Below are 12740 nucleotides of genomic sequence, written 5' to 3'. Positions count from 1 at the left end.
CTATCTTGTTTGTCGACACGTGTTCTTACACTATTTATGAATTTTGAATTTTCTTTTCTAGAGTTGAGTTAACGCTGAGATATATTGAGTTTCGCCAATTATTATGTGCGGCCGGGTCGTCTCGTGCCCAAATCTGTCCCCTGATTCGCGTATCAAATTATTACATTTATTTATAATAATTATTACTTTTAATAAGCATAAGATATACATTTGTTCGCACAAATGTATACTTATATTAATATAAGTAGTTGATAGTAATATTGTGAAGTGTAATGTTTCAAAAACATTACCTTGTTTTATAATAAGCATAATTACAATAAATATAATATTTTTGAAACATTACATTTTTCCATATCAATTATTACATTTGTTTATAATAATTGTTACTTTTAATGAGCATAAGATATACATTTGTTCGCACAAATATATACTTATGTTAATATAAGTAGTTAACATCAATATTGTGAAGAAATGTATGTTACAAAAATATTACCTGTCTTTATAATAATAATAATTAGTAGTATTTTTTTTATTATAACAATAATTACTTTTGATTATAACAATAAATATAATATTTTTGAAACATTACCTTTATCCATATCAATTATTACTTTTTATTATAACAATGATTACTTTTAATAAACATAAATCATTATATTATTTGATCAAATAATTATTACTGTAATGAAAAGTAATTATTGATATGTATAATTTTTTTTTTGATCAAGAAAAGGTGAATTTCATAAAAGGTACCAGAGTACCAAAAGAAAAAGCATTACAAAAAACGTGAGATCAGCTCATTAGAGAACCATTCGGCAACGGTGGTATCCACCCCAATGATCCCAAAAATTTTGTTCCAACACCAAAGTCTAACCTTAACTTCAGTGATGAATTTTCTAGAATCCCAATCCACGCCTTCAAATTTGCAGTTGTTTCTCCATTTCCACAGCGTCCAGATAGTACAAATCCAAGTTGCCTCTAAGAATTTTCCAATCTTTTTACCTCTTCCCAAGTTCGCGAAAGCCTCAAGATGTCCCGCCACCAAACAAGGGCGAACTGTAATCAGCCCCAGCCAACGTTGAATTTCGTCCCAGACCTTGCCGATAATAGGACAGAGCAAGGATAAATGATTTGCCGACTCTTCTTGAGATTTGCCGACTCTTATTGATATGTATAATGTTTTATATTGAATGAAGGTAAATATTTATATTAACATAAGTATACATTTGTGCGATGAAATGTATATCTTATGCTTATTAAAAGTAAATACTCCTATTAAGATTTAGTGTTCAGATTTTAGGATTTAGTTTACAAGGTTTAGGGTTTAGTTTATAGGGTTTAGGGTTTAAAAAATATAATACTTTATATTGAATGAAGGCATGCTTATTAAAAGTAACAATTACTATAAACAAATGTAATAATTTGGATACCAACCCATTGAGTTTTTAATAAATTTACCTTATCCCTCCCTAAATACAAAAGGAAAAGTAGTTAGGGAATATAAATGCTAATAGTGTTTTATATCCCGAACTTTTAACGTTTTCCATAAAATGTCCCGAAATTTTATTTTTTTCTAAAAAACTCCGAACTTTTAATTTTTTTTCTCCATAAAATGTCCCGCTATACAAAATTCAATGACGGAAAGATAATAAAAAATCCTGAACTTTCAGCATTTTCCAATAATGGTGGTTCCTTATATGGTTTTCCAACAATGGCGGTCCCCAAAATATTTCTTTCGGCAAGATAATTCATCTTTTTGTCACCGAATTTGTATAATGGGACATTTTATGAAAAAAAAACTGAAAGTTCAGGATTTTTAGGAGAAAATGAAAGTTTGAGATATTTTGTGGAAAATGCTGAAAATTCGGGATATAAAACACTATTACCCCTAAATATAATACTATATATTAATTTATTATTTTAAAGATAAATTAAAACTTTGAAATATTTGAAGACTCAATAATTTATATCATTTGAACTATTTTTTTCTCTATTCACATCCCATGGTAATCTTTTTTAGTAATAAAGATAAAATAATTAATTATGTATCTTATCAATCATGGAAATGCAACATTCAAACACCCAATAAACAATTTAAATTAAGCTTGAATATAGTAAATCTAGGGTAGATCTGATCAGGTACCCATTTGGTTCGAGACTATTTGGATATGATGAATTTAGAAATGATTCCGTAAAATGCAAAACATAAACAAATTCGTCGACTTGTAACCAAATTGATTAGACTGATTCAACCGACTGAACTACTAAAAATAAAAAGTATCATAAGCAATCTTTTTTTTGGTATAATAACGAACTTATACGAGAAATGTGGGCATTTATTAGTATTAGTTGATAAATTTGAGAAAATCATACAAATCTATTTTTCCAACCCCTACGTTTCTTGAAGGCATTTATCCCAGTAAGGAGTGTAGACATATAAAGGCCATCAACTCTTGTTTCATAGATGCAATTTCCAACATCTCCCCATTTCGCATCGAAAGCCACGAATTGGATTTCTTTTTTCCCCCACCAAACGTTACACCAAAATAAAGTATTTCGAAAGAAATTCTCACAAAAGCCCCACACATATTCTTGTCCAGAATTAAGCGTATGGTATCCCAAATCATCGTCTTTGGATTGGCAACGTGAGTAGTATTTGAGGGAATTTTATTCTGTATATGAATATGGTAACCATCTGTGAAAATGCATGTTCGTTTTTCTAATGCAAATACTAATTGGACATAGTTAGCGCAAATAAAAATAAATAATATGGGAAACACAATACTACTTAATTTGACCATCAAGAATTGAGGCTATTATTTATAAATATGGCTGAAAGTGAAAGTAATATTGTATATGGAACATCCGAACATATATGCATTTTTATAGTTGAGTGATTTTTCTTCATTGGTGTTAAGATAGATAGATAGTTAACGCTACCAAAAGAAAATTCGATTAAATTCTTTATTACTATAATGTTTTTATAGTTGCTGAATGGAAATGGAATTTATAATAATGTTACTATCAGAATCTCGGATAAACCCTTATGATGCAAAATGCATTACAATTAAAATAATAAGATACGCCATGATTAAGTGGAAAAATTATCGACGCCTATTTTATGACGCAAATATAAGATCAAAAAAGTTTCTTTTGAAGAGTGTGGAAAATTATTTTACTCGAAGAAGTATTCCTATTTACAACTTCATTTTTTTAATAGTTCTCGAGTAACCTTGAATATAATAATTTTATTACAAATCTCAAAGATTCATTGGTTATTAGTTATTACTCAAATTTGGATATAATTAGTCCAATTGGAACAGATTGAATCGGCTATTTACGTTCATGAACAAAAATTGATAAATATAGCATATATCCTAACGTATATTTTTCTTATTGTTTATTCCAAATGTTCTTGTAAATAAGCAACTGTGAATTTTTCTCATACCATAACATGGCAATTGCAAGAAGTCACATCCAGACGAATTTATTGGTATAATATTTCAATTTGAGTTCAGAAAAGTGACACAATCATACAATTAATTCTCCCAATCCTTACGTTTTTCAAAAACTTTTGGTATAACATAGTTTCTTGACATCAGCTCTGGCTTCCCAATAGCAATTGGAAATATGTTTCCATTTGGAGTTAAAAACCTCAAAACTGAGCATGACAGAAGAATAATAAATTCTCGCAAAAGCTCCAATTAATATTTTGTCCAAAACTAAGTGTGTGATTTCCTAAATCATCATTTTTGATTGACAACGCAACGCCAATGGACCAGAATTTGATTTTGAAGGCAGCTTCTTGCTTATATAAACCTCGAATTCACTACTGATACAGCATCTTCTTTTTTCTATTGCAACTGCTTCGACATAATTAGCCCACATGGAAATACATAATATACGAAAAATTACTTTATTTAACTCGGCCATCCAAATTTGGTTTATATAATTATTTACAAATATGGTTGAAACTTTTCTATCAGAAATATGTATTTTATAATTGAGATGTGCCAAAAATGAAATTGAATTAAATTCTTTATTACTATAAGGTTTTATAGCTCACAAATGGAAAATGAATATATAATAATATTATTGTTAGAACCTCAGATAAATCTTGGTGGTGCATAAGGCATTAAAAATTAAAACAATAAGATGCGCCAAGATTAGGTGACAAAATCATCTACTTCTGTTTTACTAGGCAGAAGTATAATATATATAGAAAGAAAGAAAAAAAAAAACAACTCTTTTTAAATAAAAGAGAGGATATTTTTCTTTCTACTGTAATAAATTTTCTAACTTGGTAAGGCAAAAAAGGAGGTACGGATATTTACAAATTCTGATTTATGTAAAATTATTACTATATTATAAAAAAGCCAAATGAATAGAATCCTGTAATTTTGAATAATTAGATCAATTTTGGAATATTTCAAAAGTCAAAGTTGCGATTTATGACCTTACCTTTCGATTATATTTTGGATGTTCGGTTATTATAAATATAAGCATAATATTACATATGTCATCAAGCTTTCATAGCTCAGTTGGTTAGAGCACCCGTTTAGTAAGCGGGAGGTCTTGAGTTCAACTCTCAATGAAAGCATATTTTTTATTTTTTTCTACTTTTTACATTCAAAATTTATTATTATTATTACTATTGTTAAAATAAAATTGGAATTTTGTGAAAGATAATGGTTGGTCAACCGTGTATTATTATTTTCCATTTTTCGATGGAAAGCAGTTTTGAGGTTTATCTTTATATACCAATTCTTTATTGATGTGAATCTTCCATCAAGCTATTATAGTTTTGAGGTTTATCTTTAAAATTTGGGGGGGGCTCTAGCCCCCCCCTAGCCCCCCCCCCCCCCCCCCCGGCTCCGTCCCTGGATGTGATGTTAGATCAAATGTACATTTTTTTTTTTGCTGAGATCGATCAAATGTACATTTCGAGTCATGATTAAGATGTATACTCTGCACTCCATGAAAATCATCAATTTCATACAACAATCAAGAATTCCACATAGAATAAGGCTGTCATGACAAGACGACGCTGTTTGTTCGATGGCTTTCGTCTAAAAACATCGATGGATTGACTTCAATTCCGGCGTTGCCAAACAGGGGCGGAGCTAGGACTTTGAAAATAGGCGGGCGAAAACATATTTTTGTATTTAAGAACAAATTTAGACGGTCGAAATTATAATTTTATTCATAAGAAGTTGAAATAAAATACAAAATACAAATAATGAAAAAAAAGAAGAAATTGGCGAGCGAGGGTATGTAACATACCAGCTTTATTTAACTGGGGAAAAACAGCCAGCATTTCCTGGCCTTATATCATGGTCATGGCAAGCTTCTTGTTTTACGCCAAGTTCACAATAGAAATTACAAACTCACTAAAATCATGCATTTATACAATCGCTATAATAGATAAATCAGTAAGGTTACATACACAGACTCCTCTACAACAATAGAGGATCTTGGCGTCATAAAATCATGATACATGCCTTCTGTCCAAGCAAAATAGCATAGTTGCTCCTAAAACTGTCATCTGCCCGATGTTTGCGTGATGCTACAAAGGTCAACAACAGAAGACGTACCTCATGACGTTTCTTGCTGAGCAGCAGCCAAACGTGCTAATCTTCGAATTTACACCATTCTCCTAGGGTTGGCGTTGCCACTCCGATGTTTGTCATGTCATATATATTTGCTGGAAGAAAAGTGAAGGCATGCGTTATATTTCTGATATACTGTCTTGAATGAGCAGATAAAAAGTTGCTTCAGCCTTCAAGTGTTATGACACGAAGCCAATATATCAACTCGAGATAAAGAGATCCTACAAGGACATTACAACACTAATCATCAAAAGTTTGAATTTAAGGATTCATGATTGTAAGGTAATAGCCATAACCAAATTACGGTGTGTATCTTTTGCCCCTTTTGGTATAAAGTTTCTTGTAACTAAAATAATCCAAATGCAAAGGGCACACACTTCTCGTAACACCCAAGGAAACAGTTGAGTATAGTTTTCGAGCTTTTACCAATGTGTACATCAGGTGTTGCAGCAGCGGTTGCATCAACAATGACAGTGACTTTATGATAATCTAATGCAACGGCATCAAAGACAGTCTGCCGGATGCAATTTGGAGTTTGAACGCCTGAATAAGGTATCAAGCAGATTAAAAGCATGCTGTCATAAATCACAGAAACCATAGACCAAAAAAAAAACAGTCTTAACATTATATTACCAGTGACCACTAACTTATTAATTCCAGCACCCTGAAGATATGAGTGAAGGTGCGTGTTAAAAAACGCGCTAAACCTCGTCTTCACCAGCTTATAGTCACCGTTTTTTATGACTAGCCCATCGACCAATTCTGCACCCACACTACCCTTTGAAGTCGGTTTTGGTTTATCAGCAGCATAGAAATGCCTGCGGAACAACTCTACATCTCTCCCCAATGGATCATGCTCGCGCACAACCTATAAGCATTTATCACACTTCAAACATTACGATTCCACTTAAGCTCAAATTTCCGAATGCAACGAAGTTCACATTCTATACTATTCAACTCAAGGTAATATATTGGGCACAAATATCTATTATCCATCTGTACAACTGTATAAGTCTATATGCAAATTCACATCCAACATTACATTATGAGTCATGACTCCTCTCAATCTCAAAATTCCGAAATGCAACAAATTTCACTTTCCACACTATTCAACTCAAGGTGTTATTATATCGGCAAAAAGTCTCTACCATCCATTTGTATAAGTCCATTTTCACATTCACAACACTATGTTTTGAAGCTCAAAATTTCAACTCAAGGTATCATATCGGGTAGAAAAATCTATCATCCATTTGTATAAGTCCTATTTAGCGCTATAAAATAAACACAGAAACTCATTCTTTAAGCTAAACAGATTTCAAAAACGTCAATTCACCAACTTAAGCAAGAAAATAAACCAAAGTTCAAAAAATTCAAAATTTTTACAAGACCCATTGGAAAAAAAAGGAGCTAAAACTCACATCAAATATACTTCAATCGTGAATAAAAAATGAACATTGCGCCATTAAAGGCACCTGAATTTGCAGTAAAAAAGTCAAGAATTAAGTAGATAAAAACAAAAAAGCACCCAAATAATAGGAATTTCACGGCTTCGAGCTTCTTCAACAGCCTTAACAACATTTGGAACAATAGCTGCGCCGCCTTTAACATGCACCGGACCGCCGGGAAAAATGAAATCTTTCTACAAACAAACAGTGTGAATTTATAGACAACATGAAATTATGAACGGATATGAGAAAAAATAAGCTTAAAAATCAAGGAATTGAAAAGACCTGCATATCAATTACAAGAAGGGCAGTGTTCTTCCACTTCAACTCAGCTTCAGCCATTTCTGCAACTATGAAAATTTTTACTGTTTTTTCCCCTCATATTTTCATAATTTATCGGCAACAATTTTAATGTTTGAGCTAATGAGTTTTGATTGTGGATTGGGCCTTCGAGGTATGTGATTTTTCAAAACTTGGGCTCCCAATTCGGGCCTAGAACAGGCTCGTCTAATGAAATTATGACCCTTTAATCAATCTATATATTATATGAAAACACAATTTTCTCACGTCCGGCAAAAATTTTGACAGTTTTTTTTCACCATAATTTCAGACATATACAAATGTGATTTCGGTAACAATTTCAAAAGTTCAAACGTGATTTCAACAACAGTTTTACTCAAAAATATGAATTTGAGCAATCAAAATAGCAAAATTCATTTAATATCTTCACCAACAAAAAAAGAAATATCAAGAGAAATTGTCTTCCGTAAATACCTTTAGGCGGCTTGAGGGTTGTACTCGTCCCGATGAGGTGGCGAAATCAGTGGGGGAAATAGAGCCGAGGGCGGCGCCGTGCTACTGTAACAGCAAATTCGTGCCGCGCCAGAATTTGTGAAGGAGAAGTGAGACAGAGGGCGAGAGGCTAGAGAGATGATGGTGTGGCTACCTGTGACTGTTGCTGCCGCCGAAGAGAGAGAGAATAAACGCGAGATTCACAGAGAGATAGGGGAGGGATCGAAACTCGAAAGAATGGGGAGCTATTGAGAAGAAACAGATACTCCATAAGGGTTTGGGCTCATTCCATGGGATTATTTTTAAAATGATGAATGGGCTTTTTTTTAACAACTTAGCTTTGGGGCTCATAATTAAAGGACTAATGTTATTAAAAGAAATTCGGCTGCAATTAAGTAAAACAATGAGAAATTTAGCTTGTTTAAATTACATGACATATTAGAAAAATTAGCTAATACATGATTAGAACAGCATTAGTAATATGAAATTACATGATATAAAACATAAATGATAGTATTAAATTAATGGTTAAAAAATTACAAGATACTATTAAAAAAAAAAAACAAATTGTTACAACCAAAGAAAGGAAAAAACTCACTAAAATTCTAGCTCTTAGGGTGACTCGAACTCCCGACCTATTAGTTGGAGGAGAAGCGTCTTACCAACAGACTGCACTTCATTGTCAAATTACGAGATACTATAAAACATAAATTAATGATTAAAAAAATTTGTGGGTTAATGTATAATTTGAGAAATATATATATTGATATAATTGAAAAATAGAAAAAATTAAATGGAGAGAAAAAATGAAAATAGTATTTTTTTGGATATGAGTTTAGTGTAAAATGTTGAAGATGACCAAACATAATTTTCAGTCCTATTTCCAACAATGCTACTAATTGTGTTATACGTTAGGATTCATTTTTTCAATGAATAAAATAAAAAATTAAAAGATTGTATATTTTTTAGTTGAAGAACTTGCAAACCCTCTCTCTCTCATACATCTAGTTTTATATTGTTATTGGATAATTAGTTTGGGATATAAGATGAAATAGTTTTGTCTATTTAATTTTGTGTTAATAATGAAAATTACCTATTTCAGTTTGTAAGGAAAAAATATTCATTTTTTTATAGTAATATATAATTTTTTTTTTCTTGTCTCAATTCATTTTTACTTATTCCCTTCAATATGTATGATGTGTTTCTTTTATAATTTTAAGAAGGTTTAAGGTGCAGATAGACCCCTGTAGTATATGCCCTTATAGCGTATTGCTCCTCATAGTCACTATGTGTGCAAATAAGCCCCTAAAGTCCGAAAAGTCATACATTACCCTTCTGACCTAACGTCGTCCAACTCCGTTAGTCATTTTTTTTTAATTCAAATTGTGGGGCCCACCTATAATAAAATAGTCCAACTTAATAATCCAACCAAAAAACCTTCATATCCCATGGCGGTCAAGCCTTCTTCATCTCCCTATCTCCGCCGCACTCCTCCACCTCCACCTCCACCTCACCATCTCCCCAGACCTTATCCCATCCAAGCAATGGGAGATGCGGTCGAAGATTGTGACTGACTCGTCTCCGACATGTTCCTGCCGTGGACCACCGACTCCGTCACCGCATTCGGCATCCTGCGGCTCGTCTTCCACGGCACCAGCTACTTATCCCTCTGCGTCTCTAAGGAGATGCGCCGCCACAAGCCCTTCAACCACAGTGTTTCTGATTCCGAGCCCTTTCTTATCCCCAATCTCCCCCATCAAGTCCAGCTTGTCAAAACCCAGGTCTCCGATTACAATTTGCACAAGAACAAAGACGATTTCAACCGCTGGATTAAGCATATGAGGAAGTCCGACGCCAGAAGCTACGGCGTCGTCATCAACAGCTTCGACAAGGTCGAGCCCGACTACGCCCACCTTCCTTTCTTCTGATGGTGAAAGATTAGCAGCTTCTGAATCTACAACGTATGAGTGATTGAGTATAAAATTTATGGAGCAATCAGATGAATTTGCGGAATTGATGTACAAGGGTTTTTAGTACAGACAAAGAGATCAGAAGATAAGACGAAGAATTATAAGACAAAGAAAATGATCGGAGGTTTTATGGAAAATTTTATTTTTATAATCGTAGATTAAAGAAAATCAAAAGAGATGATGCGCATATTCACCAGCTTATATAAATGCCCTTTATCCAATTTGCTTTTTATCTTCAATTGACAGAGAATAAGGAGGCGATGAGTTTAGCTATCTTCAATTGCTGGTCTTGTTTGACTTGTTTTTAAGGAGAAGAGGCAATGGTAGAAGAAGAAAAAAGGAAGGTGGGCCCCACAATTTGAATTAAATAAAAAAGTTTGACTAACGGAGTTGGACGGCGTTAGGTCAGAAGGGTTTAAATGTATGATTTTTCGGACTTTGAGGGCCTATTTGCACACACAGTGATTATGAGGAGTAATACGCTATAAGGGCCTATACTACAGAGGCCTATCTGCACCTTAACCCTTTTAAGAAATAAAATAAAAGTTTCTATTAAACATGATGAATTAAAACATATTTATGGTAGAGCTGAGAGATTTGAAGTCATGTAAAAAATAGAACATACGAGTACAACATATGTGAATATGACCTCTTTTTAAAAATGTTAAAAGTAACTTTTACTTTGTGTTTATCTTAATATTATTTATAACATATTTAATATTTAATAATTATAATATCATCACACGATATCATGTCCGTGCATCGCACGGGTGGATATGACTAGTAATCTATGGAGTTTGAGAGTACAAAATTATATTCCAAAATATATATACATATGGAACTTTAAGAATAATAGATAGGTTTTTTTTTATATACGATGCAATTAACAATACAATCAACCAGTAAAATTAAAGAAGCATATATCAATCAATTAGTATGTGGTTGAGTACAATGAAGACAGTTTTTGAATTGGTCTCGTCAGATCTCGAGTTATTTAGTCTGGTCACAATAAAGTAGCTTACATATTCTTTGGACATGATAATTGATTTTTTTACTAATACTTTTTTTTTATGCATTTTTTTTACTAATAATTTTTATTATGATACAAACACACAAAAAAAGTCGCAGCAGTTACTCATGCGTCTATTCTTTGTAAACTACACAAGTACTTACACTTACTACATTGGAGATCTAACAGTAGATAAATGTTATGCCACCATTAAACACGACCTACATAAATATTGGTCAAGGGAGCTGCAGCACCCCTACAAGTTTTTCTTTTGATTTTATATTCCCTCCATCCACAAAAAATAGTCTTAGAAAGGGACAATACGGACATTAATTGTATTGTGAGTGGAAAAATTGACCTATCATGTAATAAAAAGTTTTTAAAAATAAAATGAGATTAATTTTTGCAAATATCCTAAAATAGTAAAAATAGACTATTTTTTATTAACGAAAAGAATATTTTTTTTTTATCTTTCTGGCACAATTTGTAATTAAAAATTTTCTACTTTAACCCTTCGCTCTATATTTTTGTATTTGTGATCACTAATATTGATGCCAGTATTACTATATTTACTTTAAATATTGATGGCAGTATTGCTAAAATTACTTTAGGATCGTGGCACTCACACAAAACTCTCAATTAATTAATATATATAGGGTTTGTATTATACAAATATAGGTTTGTTTGTTAGCCGCTGCTTAAAATATATACTACAATATACTATATTATATCTTTAATATCATGTTTGTTTTAAAATGTGAGACCTTTTATAAAGCAAGGACTCGAATGTATTACATAGATAGAATTCTGTATACTACCTTTTAGCTAGGTGTGATATATAACACAAATTCTAATTGTACTTTTTATTAATTTGATAATAAATTAAATTATCATAATTTTATTTTTCTACTATAATAATATACTAAACTACTAAAATTTCAATCTCTTACTATAATTTATGTATAAAGCGCAAATAATTTAATTTATCTAACCGAACACAATTAATATTGATATCTTATATATATTCTCCCTCCGCCCTTCAATTATTTATTCCTTTTGTCATTTCAGTCCGTCCCACAAATCTTTACTCATTTATAATCTATCTATTATTTAATATGATACATATTGGAGCATTTTCCATCACTCTCTCTCCTATGTGGCACTCTCACAATGTAGTATTTACTTCATTCTCATTCTACACAATATGACATTTTTACATTTATTTTCATTCATCCCACATTGAATTTATACCAAACTTCATCAATTCATTACCTAAATAAAAGGCTCAATCTCCATGAGTACATTTGCTCATCTAGCTTTCCCACATTGATATTCTATTAAATTTAATCATGGAAAAATCTAGATAAAGAAATACTTATAATATGTATTTCAAATAAATAGTTTTTCACATTTCTTATAGTTGCAATAGTTTTTCACATTAAATTTATATTAAACATCATAATTCAAACTCTAAAAAAAATTGTAATTAGATTTCAATATTTACAAACCTAAATAAATAATACTAGATGTTTTAAAAATAAATAGGTTCTTCATTGAATTTGGTCATATAAAATAAAATAATACTTAAATGTATTTTAAATAAATAAGTTATTCAATTTAATTTCGTCATATAAAATAAAGAAAATGATACTAAGATATATCATTATGGTCATAATAAGTGTAGAATTGATGAAGTTTTGTAAGAATGTGTTGATCTAACACATTCTCATATATGGCATTTATTTCAAATTAAATTATTTCATATATATTTTTGCACTAAAAAAAGGCTTAATCTCCATGCATATATTAGCTTATCATCGTTCCCACGTTGATATTTTATCATTCTTGCATTGATCTTAAATTGAACTTCATCATGAAAAAAACATAAATAAAAGGATACTTTTGATGAGATGCA

The 12740-nt window shown here is 31.5% G+C and overlaps 2 protein-coding genes and 1 non-coding gene across 6 annotated transcripts in view; 1 reads left to right on the top strand and 2 right to left on the bottom strand.

Annotated features, from left to right (window-relative positions):
* Positions 1-12740, bottom strand: part of LOC131007757 (uncharacterized) — a 143762-nt gene that overhangs the window by 93094 nt on the left and 37928 nt on the right. The gene's annotated exons all lie outside the window — the stretch shown is intronic.
* On the top strand, positions 4527-4600 carry TRNAT-AGU (transfer RNA threonine (anticodon AGU)). The gene has a single exon. It is a non-coding gene; the product is annotated as a tRNA-Thr (tRNA).
* On the bottom strand, positions 5276-8170 carry LOC131007761 (probable inactive nicotinamidase At3g16190). 4 transcript variants are annotated; one of them, XM_057934680.1, is made up of 6 exons: positions 7829-8152; positions 7340-7404; positions 7135-7248; positions 6243-6477; positions 6036-6152; positions 5276-5704 (listed from the first exon to the last, which is right to left on the bottom strand). In XM_057934680.1, the coding sequence occupies exons 2-6, from the start codon at positions 7394-7396 to the stop codon at positions 5631-5633; spliced, it is 597 nt and encodes a 198-aa protein (XP_057790663.1). In that variant the 5' UTR covers positions 7397-7404; positions 7829-8152; the 3' UTR covers positions 5276-5630. The 4 variants fall into 4 exon arrangements, with proteins under 4 accessions (XP_057790663.1, XP_057790662.1, XP_057790661.1 ...); XM_057934679.1 differs by having other exon boundaries at positions 7340-7398; positions 7829-8151; XM_057934678.1 differs by having other exon boundaries at positions 5276-6152; positions 7340-7398; positions 7829-8158.

Source organism: Salvia miltiorrhiza, chromosome 2 (genome assembly GCF_028751815.1).
Source record: "Salvia miltiorrhiza cultivar Shanhuang (shh) chromosome 2, IMPLAD_Smil_shh, whole genome shotgun sequence".
In the NCBI taxonomy this organism is placed as follows: Eukaryota; Viridiplantae; Streptophyta; class Magnoliopsida; order Lamiales; family Lamiaceae; genus Salvia; species Salvia miltiorrhiza.
This window is presented reverse-complemented; position numbering and strand designations above follow the sequence as displayed.

Excerpts from the sequence above, each read along its gene's own strand:
- LOC131007761 (XM_057934677.1), bottom strand. The coding sequence starts at position 7,396 with ATGGCTGAAGCTGAGTTGAAGTGGAAGAACACTGCCCTTCTTGTAATT. Across the intron at positions 7,249-7,339 it reads TTCTTGTAATTGATATGCAG|AAAGATTTCATTTTTCCCGG; the intron begins GTCTTTTCAATT and ends GTTTGTTTGTAG. Across the intron at positions 6,478-7,134 it reads GTGAAATTCCTATTATTTGG|GTTGTGCGCGAGCATGATCC; the intron begins GTGCTTTTTTGT and ends AAATGCTTATAG.